The sequence below is a fragment of the Hippopotamus amphibius genome, chromosome 7, assembly GCF_030028045.1.
Source record: "Hippopotamus amphibius kiboko isolate mHipAmp2 chromosome 7, mHipAmp2.hap2, whole genome shotgun sequence".
Taxonomy (NCBI): Eukaryota; Metazoa; Chordata; class Mammalia; order Artiodactyla; family Hippopotamidae; genus Hippopotamus; species Hippopotamus amphibius.
Genome location: NC_080192.1, coordinates 47,138,300 through 47,157,247, shown reverse-complemented (window position 1 = coordinate 47,157,247; position 18,948 = coordinate 47,138,300). Strand labels below are relative to the sequence as shown.

At 37.4% G+C, this 18,948-nt stretch overlaps 1 protein-coding gene across 1 annotated transcript; it reads left to right on the top strand.

Moving 5' to 3' along the window:
* The first annotated feature begins 1,224 nt into the window (after positions 1-1,224).
* CCT2 (chaperonin containing TCP1 subunit 2) lies at positions 1,225-17,895 on the top strand. Its single transcript, XM_057742173.1, has 16 exons — positions 1,225-1,329; positions 2,066-2,140; positions 2,267-2,332; positions 3,088-3,199; positions 3,992-4,068; positions 4,200-4,312; positions 5,132-5,334; positions 6,949-7,049; positions 7,283-7,410; positions 8,772-8,875; positions 11,394-11,513; positions 11,892-12,020; positions 12,219-12,322; positions 12,613-12,712; positions 13,634-13,775; positions 17,616-17,895. The coding sequence occupies exons 1-16, from the start codon at positions 1,327-1,329 to the stop codon at positions 17,644-17,646; spliced, it is 1,608 nt and encodes a 535-aa protein (XP_057598156.1). The 5' UTR covers positions 1,225-1,326; the 3' UTR covers positions 17,647-17,895.
* Positions 17,896-18,948: the final 1,053 nt, after the last annotated feature.

Genomic DNA, 18,948 nt, shown 5'->3' with positions numbered 1-18,948 from the left:
ATCAATATTCTGGGACCACACACTACTACATTAGAATATCATCTCTTTCTTAGTCATAGGCCCACAGCTATGTTTTACCCATTTATTTAAGATATGCCCCAAAGGGCTTTCTTTAAGGGGCAAATGGAGTATTTCCCATACTTATAAGTTCAAGAACAACAAAACATAAAAAAAAAAAAAAAAAGCACGTGCAAATTCCAGTGCCAAAAGCACAGATTTCATCATGAATGAATGTAAAACAGAAGCAAAACAAAACCGGTTCACAAACCAGATAGAGTCCAAAAGCAATTCCCCTCTCCAACAGGATACCCCAATCAAATGCAAAACAAATGTTCCCAGTTGTACACATCAGAGTGACTTACCCTCCTATACGGAGCCTGTTAGCTCCCAAATGTTGATTCCTTGCTCCAGCTGCCAAGTGCTGGGGCAGCTGGTGCTGCTTTAGGGAATTTGGAAGGGAAGGGAAGATCCTCAAGACAAGTGGTCCCAGCAGCTGCTAGGGCCTTACCCCAAAATTCCCAAACCAGGGCTGGCTGGCCACAAGCAACAAGGCTCCTGGCTGACTTCACCACAATTTGTTACTGAGCCCAAGTTTGCTCTGCTCACCGCACAACAGGCCAATAAATCAGGAGACAAGTTGCTGTGGCAAGGAATAATGACTTTAAAACGAAAGCTAGCAGACCAAGAAGATGACAGACTAATGTCTCAAAAAACTATTTTCCCTCAGTCCGAATTCACGCTTCTTTTATACTGAGGAAAGGGAGAGGGAGGGACACTGTGACATCAACCAATGGGGGGGGGGGGAGGCACGACCAGTCGGTCTCTAACAGCCACGCGCCTGCCTCCGCCCCTATTACATTAGTATATAACTCTTTAAACTCTATATAAGTAGTACTTCAAGCAACGTTTTTTTAAAGGTTAAATGGAAGAAAAGAAAAATTAAACGTGCAAGAAAGAACTCCGTTGCTACGGCAACTCCTAAGGTGCAGCGTCTCTTCATCTGGGTGGGTCCTGCTCCCAAACCTCTGGGTCCCACGCAAAGCGTCCAGCACTCCCCTTTCCTGGTCTCGGGCTTGCCTCCACAGGGAGCGAAGCGCCAGCCGAGGCCCCGCCCCTCCGGCGTGACCAGACGGCTCTTCCAGGCCGCAGGGCTCTCCTCAAAACGCTACCCCTCCCTGCCCCCAGGGCGGTGCCCGGACGAGCTGCGCGCCGGCTGGGGCCCCGCCCCTTGCGGCAGAGCGTCTGGCGTCACTTCCGGCCTCTCTTCCCTCCGGACACGGGCGCGAGCTGTGAGGGGTTAGCGTGTGTGCCGAACTCCTCGGAACCATGGTGAGTCTGGGCCCGTAGGTCCTAGCCGTGGCCCTCCGTGGCCCGCCGTCCTGCGCCGGCCGCTGCCTCATCTGTATCCCGGCGCCGCGGGCTCCGTGTGTCTGTCCCCCGGGTTCTCCGCACATGGCGCAGGCCGCGGCGTGTGGCCTGCGCCGGGCCCGCAGGTGAGGCCCTCCCTGCGGGCCAGGGGCAGGGGTGGGCCTCAAGGCCAGCATCTTGTTCTGACCCGGCCTCTCCACAGCCCCAGAACCCTGAGGCCTGGGGCTCACCCCCGAAGAAATTTCTAGTGCACAGGGCGGGTCGGCGAGACGGGCCTTGCCCGCCTTCTCGGGGCGGAGCCTGCAGCGTCCGGAGGGTGGAGGTGGAAGCGGGGCCGCCGCGTTCCCTCGGCCTCCTGGCGGTCGTCCGGCGAGTGGCCAGCCACCCCGCCTGCCTTCTTCTCAGTTTAAAAGCATCTTTGCCATCTTTGGTCTTGCCATGCTTACAGTCAGTCTCTTTGGTGTAGAATTTTTCTTCCTGAATTGCTTAGAGATCCAAGAAACAATGTCACCTGAGTTCCTCCCTCGCTTTAAATAAATGCCCCAATGATGGAGAGTTTCATTTGCTTAAAGCAGTATACTGTTTTCTGTAAATTAATTTTCTCTTAGGTATCTACTTGTAAGTCTAGTGGAGGGCATCTAAGTATATGTGTTCAAGAATACTGGTATTCAAACTGATTCTTGGTTTTCTGTTTTAGGCGTCCCTTTCCCTTGCACCTGTAAACATCTTCAAGGCTGGAGCTGATGAAGAGAGGGCAGAGACAGCTCGTCTGGTAAGCCTTTTTCTCATTCTTATAAAGATAAAACTGTTTGCTTGTTTGTTTTTACAATTGTAAGACTGTGAAGTTGATTTTGACCACTTCTGATTTTTATTTGACCATCTCTGATTTTTATTGCAGTCTTCTTTTATTGGTGCCATCGCTATTGGAGACTTGGTAAAGAGCACGTTGGGACCCAAGGGCATGGTAAGAAAAACAGGGAATTTTAATTTTTTAGTACTGTTTTAGAGCCCTTAGATCTTAAAACTTTTTGGGATGCTTTGTAATCTTTAAAACTTAACTTAATTATAAAAGTTAAGACACGGATATATTTTCCTTACTAAAAATCAAAGTAGTACCCTTACAGCTGAAGTCCCCTTCTACCACTGACCCCAATGCAACTCCCCTCCCCAGTGACAACCACTGTTACCATGTGGATGTAAATCTAACCACTGTCTTTATTCTTATGTAGATGTACAGGTATTTTATGTATTATAAGTTATTGCTTTATGTATTCTCATTGTAATAGATAACATTGTTTTCTATTGTCGTAGATATTATTTGTATGTTACTTTTTCTGTAGCTTGGTTTTTTTAATTCCTTACAGTATAAATGGATATAATGCCTCTTCTCTGTCAAGTAGTATTCTGCATCTTGCTTATTTTATAGTTTATATTTATTATTGTATTGTGAGGGACACTTAGTTTGTGTCCATTGCTTTTGCTATTACAGTACTGAAACAGCCTTGTTCATGTCTTTGTTGTTCTGCTGTCTTTAGGGGTAGATAAGGGTAGGACACCAAGGTTTGTTTTTGGGGTGTATGCAGTGAAGAAATTTGAATATATTCTGCCAATAACCATCCAGAATATTTACACATTAGCAATATATGAGAGTACTGATTAATCTGTGCGTTCTTCCAGGTGTACTTATATCTTAACTTGAACCAAACATGTTCCTTTTAGGACAAAATTCTGTTAAGCAGTGGACGAGATGCTTCTCTTATGGTAACCAATGATGGTGCAACTATTTTAAAAAACATTGGTGTGGACAATCCAGCTGCTAAAGTTTTAGTTGGTGAGTCTGAGGATGACATTTTGTTAACATTTGGAAACAATTTTAAATAGGCTGTGTTGACTGTCCTTTCGATTAATTGAATATTTACTTTTTAATTGACTTATTAAAATATAAGCTTCTAGATGTGATATGCGTACACAAGGGAATATTATTCAGCCATAGAAAAGAATGAAATAATGCTATTTGCAGCAACATGGATGAACTTAGAGATTATCATACTAAGTGAAGTAAGTCAGACAGAGACAAATACCATATGCTGTCACTTATATGTGGAATCTAAAATGTGACACAAGTGAACATATTTATGAAATAGGAACAGAAACACTTGTGGTTGCCAAGGGGGAAGTCGGGAAGGGGAGGGATGGATTGGGAGTTTGGGATTAGCCGGTGCAAGCTGATATATATAGAATGGATAAACAACAAGGCCCTATGATAAAGCACAAAGAATTATATTCAATATCCTGTGATAAATCATAATGGAAAAGAATATATATACATACAACTGAATCACTTTGCTGTGCAGCAGAAATTAACACAGCATTGTAAGTCAACTATACTTCAGTAAAATTTTTTACAGAATACAAACTTCTGGTGTGCCATGTACTTACTGGTGGTAAAACTGTTGTATTTCAGACTGAAAAGTTCCAAAGAATTTGTCAGGTGAGGAAACCTAGATAAGTGAGTTTTAGATTGGTAGTGGATATATTTGGAGAATTAGGTAAGCTACTGAGAAGTAATTTAAAAAGCAGAATCAAATGTGAGTTAATAACTAGATTTGTTCTTTCCCCCTAGATATGTCAAGAGTTCAGGATGATGAAGTTGGGGATGGCACTACCTCTGTTACTGTTTTAGCAGCAGAATTACTAAGGGTGAGAATATCTAAGCAACTTCAACCTCATCTTACTTGGTTTTTTTGCTTCTGTGGTTTTGACTGTCAGAAGTAATCAAGTTCTTTCTTACTACAGATTTAGTATTCATGTGTGTCTTCCACTGTTTATAGGAAGCAGAATCTTTAATTGCAAAAAAGATTCATCCACAGACCATTATTGCGGGTTGGAGAGAAGCCACAAAGGCAGCAAGACAGGCTCTGTTGAATTCTGCAGTCGACCATGGGTTGGTATACCAAAATACTACTGTTGTAAACATTTAATGTTCTTTTCAAAATATATTCAATGCAGGAAGTCTAGAGAGCAGTGAAAAGCATACAGAAACATGATACTATTGCCTCATGGTGTCTCAGCAACAACCAAAAAAACCCACATTACCCCCTAGAGAAAGTACCTAAAGTTAAAGTTTGGGTTTCCAGTGTTTTGCATATATAATCACAATAAACAAAATAATATCATTGTATAGAGGGTTTTTTAGCCTTTTTAACCTAATTGAATAACAGACACAATTTCTAGGTGTCAGTGTTCTCTGTAATGTTAGTTTTAATAGAGGTATGTAATTGATTATGTGACTGCTATAGTTTACCTGTCTATAATTGGAGATTTGTATTTTGACAGTTTTTAGCTTTATAATGTTGTGATAGACTTGTTACTTAAAAAAGTAAGGTGTGTATGTATTTAAAGGCATTTTTATTTACCTTACAAGTAGTCCTCTATAAAAAAAATCATTAATTTACAGTCCCACTAGCTGTGTAACAATATCTTTTTTCCCGTGTTTTTGAAATTTTTGTTTGTTTGTGTTTCTCTTTTCGTAGTTTTCCAGCTTGGTGGGGAAAATAGTATCCTTTAATTTGTATTTCTTGATTACTGATAAGGTTTAATTTTTTTCATGTGACTTAGAGCCCTGACTGGTTGAGGTGAAAGTATCTATTGACAAACAAGTCTGAATAAATTTTGAAAAGTAAAACAGGGTTGATAACTTCAGAGAAGCATGTTAAGAACGGGCATGAGTTTTTTTGTTTTGTTGGTTTTTTTTTTTTTTTAGTTCTGACGAAGTTAAATTCCGTCAAGATTTAATGAACATTGCAGGAACAACATTATCCTCAAAACTTCTTACTCATCACAAAGACCACTTTACTAAGTTAGCTGTGGAAGCTGTTCTCAGACTGAAAGGCTCTGGTAATCTGGAGGCAATTCATGTCATCAAGAAGCTAGGAGGAAGTCTGGCAGATTCCTATTTAGATGAAGGTATGTATGTATTGAATATAGGAAAAGAAGCATTGATCAGATGTTGAAAGCTAAGTACTGAATGAATCCTCTTAGTCAGGACTAGTGACATTTTACAAAGTCAGAAAACTTGTCTTTAACGATACAAATCATTACAACCATTTTTGTCATCTTAATCCATTTGTTATATTGACAGTGTGCTTGATCTTCTCATACTTGCCCAGCATTTCTTTGATAACCTCTAGGTTTTACTTTATACCATGTAGTAAGTTACAGTCTCCAATAAAGAGAAGTAGTTTTCTTTTACGAGAAGTCAGCTATTGTCAAATGACACTTTTTTCCAGGATTACATGTGTCTCTAGGAAGGGTCTGGGTAGGTTATACCAATTAGTTGGCAGGTGTTGAGGGTATAGTTTCTGGTGTTCTTGAAGAGTGATAAATGAGTCTTAGCAACTGCTATCTCCATAAGAATAGTATGTTTTGTTCTTGCAGTATGGATTTTCAAAGCATCTTCACAGTGTATTCACAAAACGAACTGTAGAAAGTGTAGGCATTCTGTTTCTGTAGAGAAGGAAAAAAGGGGATAAATTGTGCTTTACAGTTTCTGCTTTACCAGTCAGTAATTGGAGTCTGGGTTTTGTTACAAAAATGTGTGTTGTTTATCTCTGTTTCACAGGAGTAACAATTCTGAAAATATTCTTGGTTGAATTTATATGCAAGGGCTGTATAACATTTCTAATAGAGGTTGCTGTTAGGGAAAGATAATTAAAACAAGGATAGCTACCATTGAATGTCTGCTCTGTGCCAGGTATTCTAATAGGAATTTTACTTAAAAATCTCACTTCTTTCTCATGATGTTGATCCAGTGAGTGAGAAGTAAGTTCAGCTGAATATAGAGCAGAAAACCCAAGGTGATAATGGCTTAATAAGGTAAAAATTACATATGTGTCTAAAAAAAGCGTGGATAGATATGCAACACTTAGTTCATATGATAGTTCCAAATTAGCAGGGCCCTAGGCTGGTAACTAGCATCTCTGCCACTGGTGGTATTCCTGTTTATAGATGAGTAGCTAGGGTTGGAAGGTTTGTCCAAGGTCGCGTACATAGCCTGTAAGCAGCATGAGCATGATGGGGGCCAGGTTTGTCTGACTTCTGTCCGAGGCATTTTATTTTATCATCAGCCTCAGTTTTTTAAAAAGTTCAGTAATCTCTAGCAATACCCTGTGTATCTGAATCTTCACGGCTTGTTTTCTTTTGTGTTGGTTTTAAGCTGATGAAAGTGGACTCAATAGCTTTGCATTGCAGCCCCACACAGCTGCAAATGTAGTATGTATCTGAGACAAAAGATTCAAAATGCTGTTTACTTTTTTTTTTAAATTGACTAATTTATATTGAAATATAGGTTGCTCTGTTTACTCTTAATGTTTCTACTGTGCTCGTATATTTTGTTTTGCATATTATTTTCTAAATGATCTAAATTGATTTTTATGGTCATTGCTCTGGTGGAATGCTTTTTAGGTTCTTGATGAATTGGACTTAAATGCATTCTTTGAAAGAGCAATTTGATAAAGCAAATTACTTTAAAAGATTTATTAACACAGCCTTGAAATATTGAATACAATACTATCCTTATAGGCTTTCTGTTGGATAAAAAAATTGGAGTAAATCAACCAAAGCGAATTGAAAATGCTAAAATTCTTATTGCAAATACTGGTATGGATACAGACAAAATTAAGGTACGTTAACTACATTTCTTGGAATTCTAATTGCTAGCTGCTGTCAGCTTGGGCTGGGAATCAGCTGCACTTAAAAAAACTAGAATATATATGAATATGCATTTATATTATACCCATGCATACGTGCATGCACACATAGTTTTTGGTGTATTTACATTAAAAAGTTTGAATATGTTTTGAAACTTGCGAGTAGGGAAAGTGATGTTATTTTTTTATGCTTTCCTTTGTCTTAGATATTTGGTTCCCGGGTTAGAGTTGATTCTGCAGCAAAAGTTGCCGAAATAGAACATGCAGAAAAGGAAAAAATGAAGGAGAAAGTTGAACGTATTCTTAAGCATGGGATAAATTGCTTTATTAACAGGTCTGTGTATGCTTGTGCTAACAATATTTATAGTAATCCAAGGAAGGACTTTTTTCTGCAGAGATTTAGGAAAATCCTTTTGTATTGAATTTAGTTATTTGTTATTTAGGAAATGTTGTTTTTTTCCCAAATACAAATAAAATTATACAGCAAGCTTTGTAGTGACTTTAGTGAAGATTTATGTTACTATACTTTATTGAACCTTTGTGTGTCAACAATAACAAACAGTTTTCTGATTTGGCAGTTACATTATTAGTTTTGGCTATAGTATACATGTATTTGGAAGAGAGATTTTATTCCACATTAAATGATGGGGTTTGAAGTAGCAAAAAGCTAATGGTAGCATAGGAATAAAACAAGAATGAAGAGGTGAAAAGCATTAGGAGTTTTGGGACTTCCCTGGTGGCGCAATGGTTGAGAATCTGCCTGCCAATACAGGGGTCATGGGTTTGATCCCTGCTCTGGGAAGATCCCACATGCCTCTGAGCAGTTAAGAGCCCGTGTGCCCCAACTACTGAGCCTGCTCTCTAGAGCCCATGAGGCACAGCTTCTGAGCCCTCGTGCTGCAACTACTGAAGGCCACATGCCTAGAGCCCATGCTTCGCAATGAGAAAAGCCACTGCACTGAGAAGCCCACACACTGCAATAAAGAGTAGCTCCTGCTCACCACAACTAGAGAAAAGCCCATGTGCAGCAACGAAGACTGAATGCAGGCCCCCCCCCAAAAAAGTTTTAGTGCTTATCTTTAATTTGTGCAAAAAAAATGAGTAAACCTTCCACATGTATTGTCAATTATCATCAGTATCTAAGGTTTTTATGGATTGTTTTGAATGGAGAAAATACCAAGAGAAGCGGCATTTCAGTTAGTGAAAAGGCAGTTGTTAACTTTGAGAGAGATTTACTATTTGATGGAAAATAATGGTTTTAAGCCAAATGTGTGTAGGCTTTTAAAAGTAAGTTTCTAAACTTCTATGAGATCTGTGAATCTGTTAAGACACACTTTGCTTAGCAGTGCTTTATGCTAATTATAAAAAATTTTCCTTTGGCTTTTTTTAAGTCACAGACTTTTAAACAGATGACCTTTTTACTCCTATTGTATAAGTCAAGTATTTCACAATTGGTAAATTGAGATTTACACAAACTCCCCTCGTAGACATTGAGGACGTCGAAAAGTTTTATTGTTCTATATAAAAATTCTCACACATATCTAAATTTTATTGTATAAGTAAATGTTATCTTGTTCTAATGTGTATTTCTTTGATTACTGGTGAGGTAAAAATGTTTCCATATTTTTTAGTCTAATGTATTTTATCTTGTGAAGTAACAATTTTGAGCAATATTTTTTTGTATTTTATTTACAGGCAATTAATTTATAATTATCCTGAACAGCTTTTTGGTGCTGCTGGTGTTATGGCTATTGAGCATGCAGATTTTGCAGGTGTGGAACGCCTCGCTCTTGTCACAGGTATGGGAAAAAGGCATTAATTTCTAATAGAATAAACACTTGGATTTATTGAGTGTTAGTGTATGTAACTCATTGCTAAAAGTACAGAGAAATCCCCTTAAGGAGCCTAGAATCTGAACAGTTATTCTGAAATGTGACATGCTTTTTGACATCATTAGTTACATTATTTTTAATATACCAAATTAAATGCCAGCTTCACCATAGGTATAGATTTATTTTTGCTGTGTTCTTTTAAAGATACTGTATCTTTTCTCACAAACCCACAGGACCACTGTTCTAAACATAGTCTAAATAAACTAAAGCTTAAAAAAAGGAGTCTTAAGTCTTACGTAGTTTATTCATTTAATTCTAGAACTGAGTGAGTAGTTGAATGCTTTGTGCCCTGTGTGGTAGTACAGTTGGAATAGTAACCTTTATTGAACATTTAACTATATGCCAGACAGTGGGTCAAATACTTTTGTTAATTTTTAAAAATTTATGAAAGTAATAAATGTTGAGTAAGTGTGAAACAGTCCAGCAGTATATGATGAAAAGTTAGTTTACTCCAGTATCCTTCAATAGAGGTATGAATTTTATAATCCTGGTGTGGCTAGAAAGTTCGTTTACAGATACGTCCATGTGAAAATGACATAGGGTGCAGTTGTTCACTTTTTTTTTAGTAACAGTTTTTAAAGTAACCGCTAAGTAGAGCTTGAAAACTAGGTATAACAGTCTTTATCCTCTAATTTTCAGGAGCTTGAAAAAGAATGAATAGGTTGGAAAGTTGTGCGATCTGGCAGTCAGAATTAAGGAGAGTGGTGTTTTAGATGTAAAGCCACTAGGAACATCAGATTTAGTTTGGAACTGATGTATGTGAGAAGAAACTAAACTATACTAAGTAGATAGTAGAATTGGTTTCATTTCAAAGTAGTTTCTTAAGCCATTTTTAATAATTTGAGAAGCATAGTCTTTTGGCCTAAAAAGTGACATTTTCTTTCATTAACTACTTGGAAGTGGGTTTACCTGCTATAAAAGTTATTGCATACTTGATGCTTAAGGTGATAAAACTTACGATGCTTATGTTTATTTAATTCTTTCCTAATGCAGCAGAATTAAAACATAAGAAATGTGAATGATAGCACACTTGTGGGATAAGTTGATGTCATAAGCACTTGATAACATGAAATTGCCACATACATTCAGAAGAAAATTTATTGCACCGAGCACACCAGCTATATGACTGTGAAGTTGACTTTGTGGTGGCTCCCATCTTTAGTAACTCATCTTTTGTCAAGATGTGTGAAATTGTTTCTTAAAAATGTCTAGAAATATTTTGTAAGCAGATGCATGTGTGTGAGTGAGTGTAGGTTAAGTGAAAATTCTCGTAAGCCAGGTTGGTCTCATTTGGGATATATGATGTCCCAAACATATGTTGTGTCTCATGTCTAGAGCACAAAGCAGTCTCAGGAATTTGCCAACTAAAAGTAAAGAAGAGCTTCAGCTATACAGATTATGAGTATAAATTAGTAGGGTTGGGAAGACCAGAGTCCTTTTTATAAATTAATTGTAAAATAGAAATAAAGCATCAATTATTCAGATTTATCAGTCAGGTGTAGGAAAAGGGGTTGATTGATGATTGAGGAAATCTTTGCTTGCTTATTGGCCACGTGGCATACGATGTGTTAGTTCCAGATCAGGGATTGAACCTGTGCGCCCTGCAGTGAAATTTGCAGAGTCTTAACCAGTGGACCACCAGGGAAGTCTGAGAAAAGGGTTTTAAAATGGAAACCTAACTTTTGCTTAATTAAGAACCTGGAAAGGAAATGTTTATAGCATTGGAAGATGGAGGGAAAATAGGAATAAAAATAAGACCTAAGGAATAAAATGAATTTATTTTTTTGACTTCTCATTATATTTGCTCTTGGAAATCCTCAGTATACATTTCCTTTTTTTTTGTAGGCCTTGCATTACAGGATCTTTCTGACACTTCAGTTATTGTGATAATTAACAGATACTGAGTGCTCACTATTTTAAGCAGTTCCTAGTGTTAGTACATCTGTTGATATATAGTCAAATATTTTCATGTTTTGTTTTGGGATATTGGATCATAAGAGTACTGGTCTTCTAGACTGAATTTAGAAGACAATCTGAATTTAAATTCAGACTTCAAGGTAAATGTCAAAGTCTCAATTGAGGTGGTATTATATAGTATGTGCATATAGGTCTGAAGCCAGGTTGCTTGTATTTGAATTTCACCTTTGTATTTGTTCGAACTATATAATATATAACCTTGGATGAGAAACTAAACATTTCTTTGCCTTGGGTTTACCATTTCTAAATGGGGTGATAAATGAAGCCTATCTTACTAGGGTTGTTGTGAAGACTAAATGATTATTAGTCAATTTGTATGAAGCGCTTCAGAGTGCTTGGTGTATAGTAAGCAGTCAACTTAAATAATTGTGTTTTCTGTTCATTACTGCTTGTTAGAAGACAAATTTTAAATCTTGTTCATTTAATTAATGTATATTTTTGTTCATAGGTGGTGAAATTGCCTCTACCTTTGACCACCCAGAACTAGTGAAGCTTGGAAGTTGCAAACTTATTGAGGAAGTCATGATTGGAGAAGACAAACTCATTCACTTTTCTGGGGTAGCTCTTGGTGAGTGATTATGTAGATCTGTAGATCCTGGTTTAGGTTCCTAAATCTTTGGTAGGCTCTGTTGAAGTGAAAGAAACAGTTACTATAGTTACTAGAATATATGTCTTAATTCTTGAGAAACATGGTGTATATTAATTTCAGTCTCTTGGGGGTAGCCTTATGTTAACTTTGTGAACAGTGCATATTCAGTATAATTGTTTTAGATAACTTAGGACTGTTAGGAATGTGGATTGTTAGCAAAGAGAATGTGTAATAATGGAAGACACGTCAGCTTTCAAAACGAAATATAACCTTCGTAAATAATAGAAGGCAAACTTCAGTGTTTTATAATTAAATGTTCTCTGTGACATAAGAACATTACTGTTTTTTTCACTTTAGGTGAGGCTTGCACCATTGTTTTGCGTGGTGCCACTCAGCAAATTTTAGATGAAGCAGAAAGATCCTTGCATGATGCTCTTTGTGTTCTTGCCCAAACTGTGAAAGATTCTAGAACAGTCTATGGAGGAGGTAAGCATTTGAAAAATACTGAACATATTTTATTTCTTAAAGTGTAGTAGTAGCTTTGGGCTTTAATGTTTTTTTTAGGAACTTCCTATTGCCTTTGCACTTAACTTTTAATGCTTAATATTTCTTAAGGGAAGTTTAATTTAGTGTCTTGGAGACAACTAAGCATAAATGATAGGTTCTTGGAATTTTAACCTGTAGGCTCTTCTGAGATGCTGATGGCTCATGCCGTGACACAGCTCGCCAGTAGAACACCAGGCAAAGAAGCCGTTGCAATGGAGTCTTATGCTAAAGCACTGAGAATGGTAACTTAATGAAAAAGAGAGCCCTGAATTTAAATTTTGTAGTTATTGATGGCTTTTAAATGAATACATTCTTCCACCTTGGACAGAAAGTATTTACTTTCTTGGCTTTAAGAATTAGTTCACACTGCTTAAATTTGATTTTGGAGGTTATCCCCTTTATGAGCAGTAATTAAAAGGAAGCAGATTTTACATTGTTTCTAAATGTGTAATTTTAGAAAGCTTTTCTTCTAATTAGTAAATTAACTTTCTTTTAGTAAATAGATATTTACCGTGTCTTCTTCACTTCCTAGTTGCCAACTATCATAGCTGACAATGCAGGCTATGACAGTGCAGATCTGGTGGCACAGCTCCGAGCTGCCCACAGTGAAGGCAATACAACTGCTGGACTGGGTAAGAAATTCATTGGAACCTTGTGGTAGCTATTAAGAGTACCTCTTTATCAGGTTCTATTATTATTATTATTTTTCTTTAAAGATGAATTTTCATAATAACCACATAAAAGACTCCTGTGGCCCTTGCCTTTGTAACCATTATACCGTCTAGAAAAATGTTTAACTTCATAATCTCTACACTGTCAAAACTTTTATTATTCCCTACGGGGTGTAACATTAGTTAGAAGTTTTTCAACTTGTTTGTCATATAATGACTGTAGAATTTAAATATATAAAAATAGTACTTATATTTTAAAGTAAGTTTAAACTTTACTGTATCTTTTATAATCAGTATTAACTCCTAATCTCACAGTAAACTTATTCTGAGACATTCTTGAGAGCAGGTCTCTGATACATACATAAAAGTGGCCAGAAAAAGACTTAATTCAAATTGGAAAATTTCCCAACAAAATGTCTAGGCCATAAAAGGAACAGTTGTAGGGGTTTGATAATCCTGTCACTGGACGAGAGAGCTAATAAATAATGATCTGTCAGGAGACAAAGGGGGATTCTAATAAGAAAAGTAGATGACTTCTAAATTCTCTTCCAGTTCTTAAGAATCCATGGTGTATCCAGTGATGAGCAGATTTTCTGCAGTTTTGTTTATAGATAAAGACAGGTGATATAGTGTTGTGTATAAATCTTCTATTATTTGACATAGTTACCCTCCATTAATACAGATGATCAGTAGTTGACCTTTCAGTTTTCTAAAAGGTTTTCCTTGAGTGATAGTCTGATGGGAATGCTCTAATTAAATTGAGTAATTAGTTGTAATCTTATTTTTTTATAAATCAGGATTAATTTTATTTGCTATGTCATTAGGTATGTTTTGATACTTTAGTTGTTAAGACTAGTTGTTTATTTAGTAAATACTTTTCAGATATGAAGGAAGGTACCATTGGAGATATGGCAGTACTGGGTATAACAGAAAGTTTCCAAGTGAAGCGACAAGTTCTCTTAAGTGCAGCAGAAGCAGCAGAGGTGATTCTTCGTGTGGACAACATCATCAAGGCAGCACCAAGGTATTGTAACACTTTAAAAGACGTTTCTTAGGAAAAAACTAACATGGAAACAAAAAGATAGGTATGTTTTTGATAATTGTAGTTGATGGGAAGTGGAGCCATTTTGTCTCGATAACAGTATTTTGCAAGTTATTTAAAATATGTAGTCACAACTCTTAGATTTAAGCCAGAAAAGCTTAGGTGGGGAGAAGGGTGTGGATAACACAGGGTAGCCCTCAAGATTGAAAAGGCATATAAAGAGCCAGGCTTGGGAAGGTCAGAAACCAGAGAGCTTGGGGGTGGGGGTGTAGTAGTAAGAACTGATGTCTGTTTACCAGGATGAGTTGGCTCCAGTCATTTTCTGTCCTGGGTACACTTTTTTTTTTTAATAGTAAATTTATTTATTTATTGGCTGCATTGGGTCTTCGTTGCTGTACACAGGCTTTCTCTAGTTGCGGCGAGTGGGGGCTACTCTTCAGTGTGGTGCTTGGGCTCCTTATTGTGTTGGCTTCTCGTTGTGGAGCACGGGCTCTAAGCTCACGGGTTACAGTAGTTGCAGCACATGGGCTCAGTAGTTGTGGCTTGCGGGCTCTAGAGCACAGGCTCAGTAGTTGTGGCACATGGGCTTAGTAGCTCAGCAGCATGTGGTATGGTCCTGGGGCAGGGATTGAACCCATGTCCCCTGCATTGGCAGGCAGAGTCTTAACCACTGCACCACCTAGGAAGTCCCCACTTTTTCACATATACGTTCTTAGGCACATTATGTGCAGAGTTCCTTATATGTTCCTATTCTAGCAGCAATTTTTGGGGGGGGGGGCCATGCTGCGCGACATGCAGGAACTTAGTTCCACTGCCAGGGATCAAACCTGTGCCCCCTGCAGTGGAAGCACAGAGTATTAACCACTGGACCTCCAGGGAAGTCCCTCCAGCAGCTCTTCTAAGATGAAGATGCTTTTAAAAACTCCACACAAAAATGATTAAGTGGCCAGAAAAATCTTAACATTTGAAGATTCAGTTAATAATTTTAATTAAATTACTAATTGTTAATTAGTAGTTAGCAAAACCATTTATTTAGTGGAAGTTCAGGGAGATGGTAGAGGATGGTGGCTTGGACCAGTAATAGAGGTGAAGGTGATGAGAGGGATTGGTACTAGTTGTGAAGGTAGAGCCGGCAAGATTTGATGATGGGTTGGATGTAAGATCTGAGAGGAAAGAGAATTAAGGATAGTTCAAGGGTGGTTTTTTTTAGGGGTGGGGGGTGTCTTATAAGGTTTTTATTCAAAGCTCGTTAATAATTGCCACATTTCTCCAATATGTTAAACATACTTCCATTTCTTCAAGGGTGGAGAGGAATTTTGTCAGAAAAATCTGAATTATGTTTTAACATGACAGTATTAAACATTTTTAATTCAGGAATAAAACATGTAAATTCCCAGCAAATAAAATAACAGTTACAAACCACCAGAACAACAACAACAAAACAAACAAATAAAACTACTGAGGCACATAATTCAAGATTTTTGTTGAGAAAAATAGGAGTTTCTCGTACCTGAGGTGGAGGAAGGCTTTGGAGAGGAAGATCGGGGTGTTCAGTTTGGGACGTTTGAGATGTCTGTTGAGAAAGCAGTTAGTTGGATAGTTGAGTCTAGTTCAGGGGAGAGTTCAAGCTGTAGTTATAAATTTAGAAGTTGTCAGCCTGTATGTGTTATATAAGGCTGTGAGACTGATTGAGTCCCCAAGACAGTGAATGTAGCTAAAGAAGGGAAAAGGATTTTTTTAGGACTGAGTGCTTGAGAATTTCAGTAACAAGTTTGGAAAGATTTCAGAGCAACCATCAAGGGTTACTAAGAAGGATTGTAAAGTATAGGTAATTATTAAACAGGATGATGGATACATGAGGATTCATTATACAGTCTCTACTTTTATACACTTTTGAAATTTCCCATAATACAAAATTCTAAGGTGGCGGGTGCCACTGAGGTAGGAGAAAAACCAAGGGAATGTGTGTCCCAGAAGCCAAATGAAGAAAGTATTTGAGGAGGAGGAGTGATCAACTGTCAAAATGATACAAATAGGTCAAGTAAGGTAAGGACTGAAAATTGACTTTAAAAATTGGATTTAGCAACAGAGGTCGATGGTAATCTTAATGAGCAGTTTTAGTGGAATAGAGGGGGCAGAAGTCTGAAGTAAATTCGATGGAGGCTGGGAAAAGCGGAACTGGAGGAAGTGTACATAGACTGCTTTCTAGAGGAGTGTATTGTGAATGGGAGCAGAGACGTGGGATAGTAGCTAGAGGAGGTATGGGTTATTATTGTGTTAATTCAGTGTGTTTAAGTGTGAGCAGTTTCAGAGAGAGGAAATGATCAGTGCAGAAGAGGGGCGCAGTCCACCAGCAGCTGCTATGTCTACAGAACAAGAGGAGGACAGGAGGGAAGTAGGAATGTTATTAGAAATTTACGCCCTATGTGGACTGAGTTCTTTGTGCAGCACTCCTTTCATTGGCTTTCTTCTATGAATGGCAGCTCTCCTCTTACTGATAGAGGAAGGAAAGAGTAGAAAATAGTGATTTGGATGTGGAGCGAAAAGCTGAAATGGTATTCAAATCTACTGTGGTGAGTGGAAAGGACTGGGCTGAAAAAATCTAGGTTTTCTCCCCCTGGTATTGGGAGGATAGGGTAATGAGGAGCACTTATATTTTGAAATGGAAAATTAGTGAGGGAAGGAAAAGTTGACAAAGCTTTCTTGGAAGCCTTGCCACCAAAGATGGTTAAATACAGTTACTTTTTCTGTTGTCTTCAAGCAGAAGGAAACTGAGTTGTGTAAGTAAAATTTTCTGACTTGCAGGCAAGGTCACATAATTGCACTCACCCTCAGAAGTCTTTGTAATAACTTAGCACCCTCAACCACATTTGAAATATAAATTATAGTACCTCTTTTTAAGTGTCTTTAAAATATGTTAGAAATACTGAGTAATTTGCAGTAAAGAAATATGAATAGTTTTGTTTCACTCAGCCTTCCCAAGTGTACTGGACTGTGGACTTCTCTTCATACTTATTATTAATCTCCAGGGAATTAATTTTTCAGATCATTGTTTTGTGACAGCTGGTTGATAACTTTTTCTTATTGACATCCTTTGGCCATACTCCCGTAAGTTACTAAGGTTGGAAGGTTTATCTCTGTATGATCCCGGTATGCTGTACTCTGTGGATCTGTTTTCATGCCTTTCTGCTTCTCTTAATTGTTCAGCTTGCCTCTAGAAGCAGTGTTTCCACAGTCATTAAGTAAAAAATTTCTCTAGTACCCCTACTACACCCTCTTCCTGATTCACTGTATGGTCACCAGAGAATAAATGTTTAACATCAAAGATGTGAGAGGTACTGTTGGCATATTTTAGTGAATTACCCAACCCCATCACCAGCTTATCTATTGGCATTTGTTTTTGTTCATTTAGAATAGTGATCGAGAAGTTTTAATTTAGAAGCCTCAAAGCCTTGTCATCACTGAGAGAACCATCTTTGACTCATTTAGAAAAATTCACTAACATATTAGTTTAAAACATCAATTAAGCATTTTCTGGAGAATATATATTCGGTAAGTAGGTTGTTTGGATGAGAAGCTGAGAACTGCTGAGTACCTACAGGCCTTCACATTCCGCAGATTTTTTCTGTCCTCTTACTGATATAGTAATTAAGGGATGTTAATTGTGAAGTAGAAACATCCTTTTTATACATTTAAAATTGATTTTAATAAAAGTAGGATTCTAGCTGTGTTTATATTTAATATAGACTTTTGGTTACAATCATGCTTTTCACTTTCACCGCTGCCTTTTTTTCTTAAGTGTATGTTTTGTGATTCTCGCAGGAAACGTGTCCCTGATCACCACCCTTGTTAAGCATTCCCATGTGCTGTTGAGCTGTGGACCAGTGCATAGTAAAGTTGTGTTTAAAAGACTTCGACCTCCTGAAAGAAGACTATAGAATTGAAGTTTATCTGTGGCTGTTATTCCTTAAGTTTGGACATTTAACTGACCTTCTATTTTAACATGGGTCTAATTTATTTGCTGTTTCATTTTCCATAAAATTCAGTTGATTTAAGAGTTCATTTCTCATACTGTGCATCAAAATAAAAATTTGAACAATTACTTAGTTCTTACCTGACTTAGTGATTTGTACCCCATTTTAACTCTACTTAATGGGAGTGAATGATTATAGTTTCGGTGTAGAGTTGTTCCAGCTTAAGTAATGATTAATGTTACACATTTATGAAAAAAATTATCTTGGTTAATGTAAGTCCAAGTGAGAAGTGATGAACTTAGATGAATCTTTTGATTCTCAATCATACATAATATTTATTAACCATTTTGTTTTGTGAAAGTACCATATACTTTAGTACTCTTTGTACTTTGTGTAGTCTAAGTACTGTCTCTTCATAGCAAAAAACTTATGGTGTCTCCTGTTACTTCAAGTGTGGAAGAGTTATATTTTAAATGTTGGTTGCTGCAAGCTGCTTTAGGCACCTCTGATATTTTATAGGGTATGGATATAGTTAGATGTAAGCCTTGTTGCTTGTTGTTTTGTTAGGGTTTCTTGTTTTTGTTTTTGGCAGATGGATCCTAGATAGAATGTAAGTATGTGCTGAGTTTGATGGTCTAAATGTGAATTTAGATTTGGAGGTTATTAATTTGTCAGTATACAGCAGAATGCACAAGAAATGAAACAAGCCCAGCAGTAGATTTTACTGGGTATCTCCACTAGCATCATGGAGAGACATTTTATTCATGTAGAGAGCCAAAAGGGTTTTCAAATACACACTGACAAACCAACCTGTTTTGTTTTTGTCCAAAAGTTTGTCTCAGCCTTTTAATACTATTTTGTAGAAGCCATTAAAACTGGAAATATTTGGGGGTTTTATGATACTAATTTATATCCTTCAACATTCACAGAAAAATGAATCTGAGATCATCAAAGAGGATTATACAGATTTTTACTTTTTTCACTTTTAGAAACATTAATAGCAGTACATTTTCTGTGTAATTCTTTTAAAGTACTTTATCACAAATCATAACTTCAGTGTTCATCTCACAGCTCAGGTAGGTGGCACAGTTGAGCATATCATGACCTAGAAAATGTGCAGAGGTTTCAGTGAGAGAGGTAGATGGGTTTAAACATTTATCCTGAGGAAACAGATAGCTTGG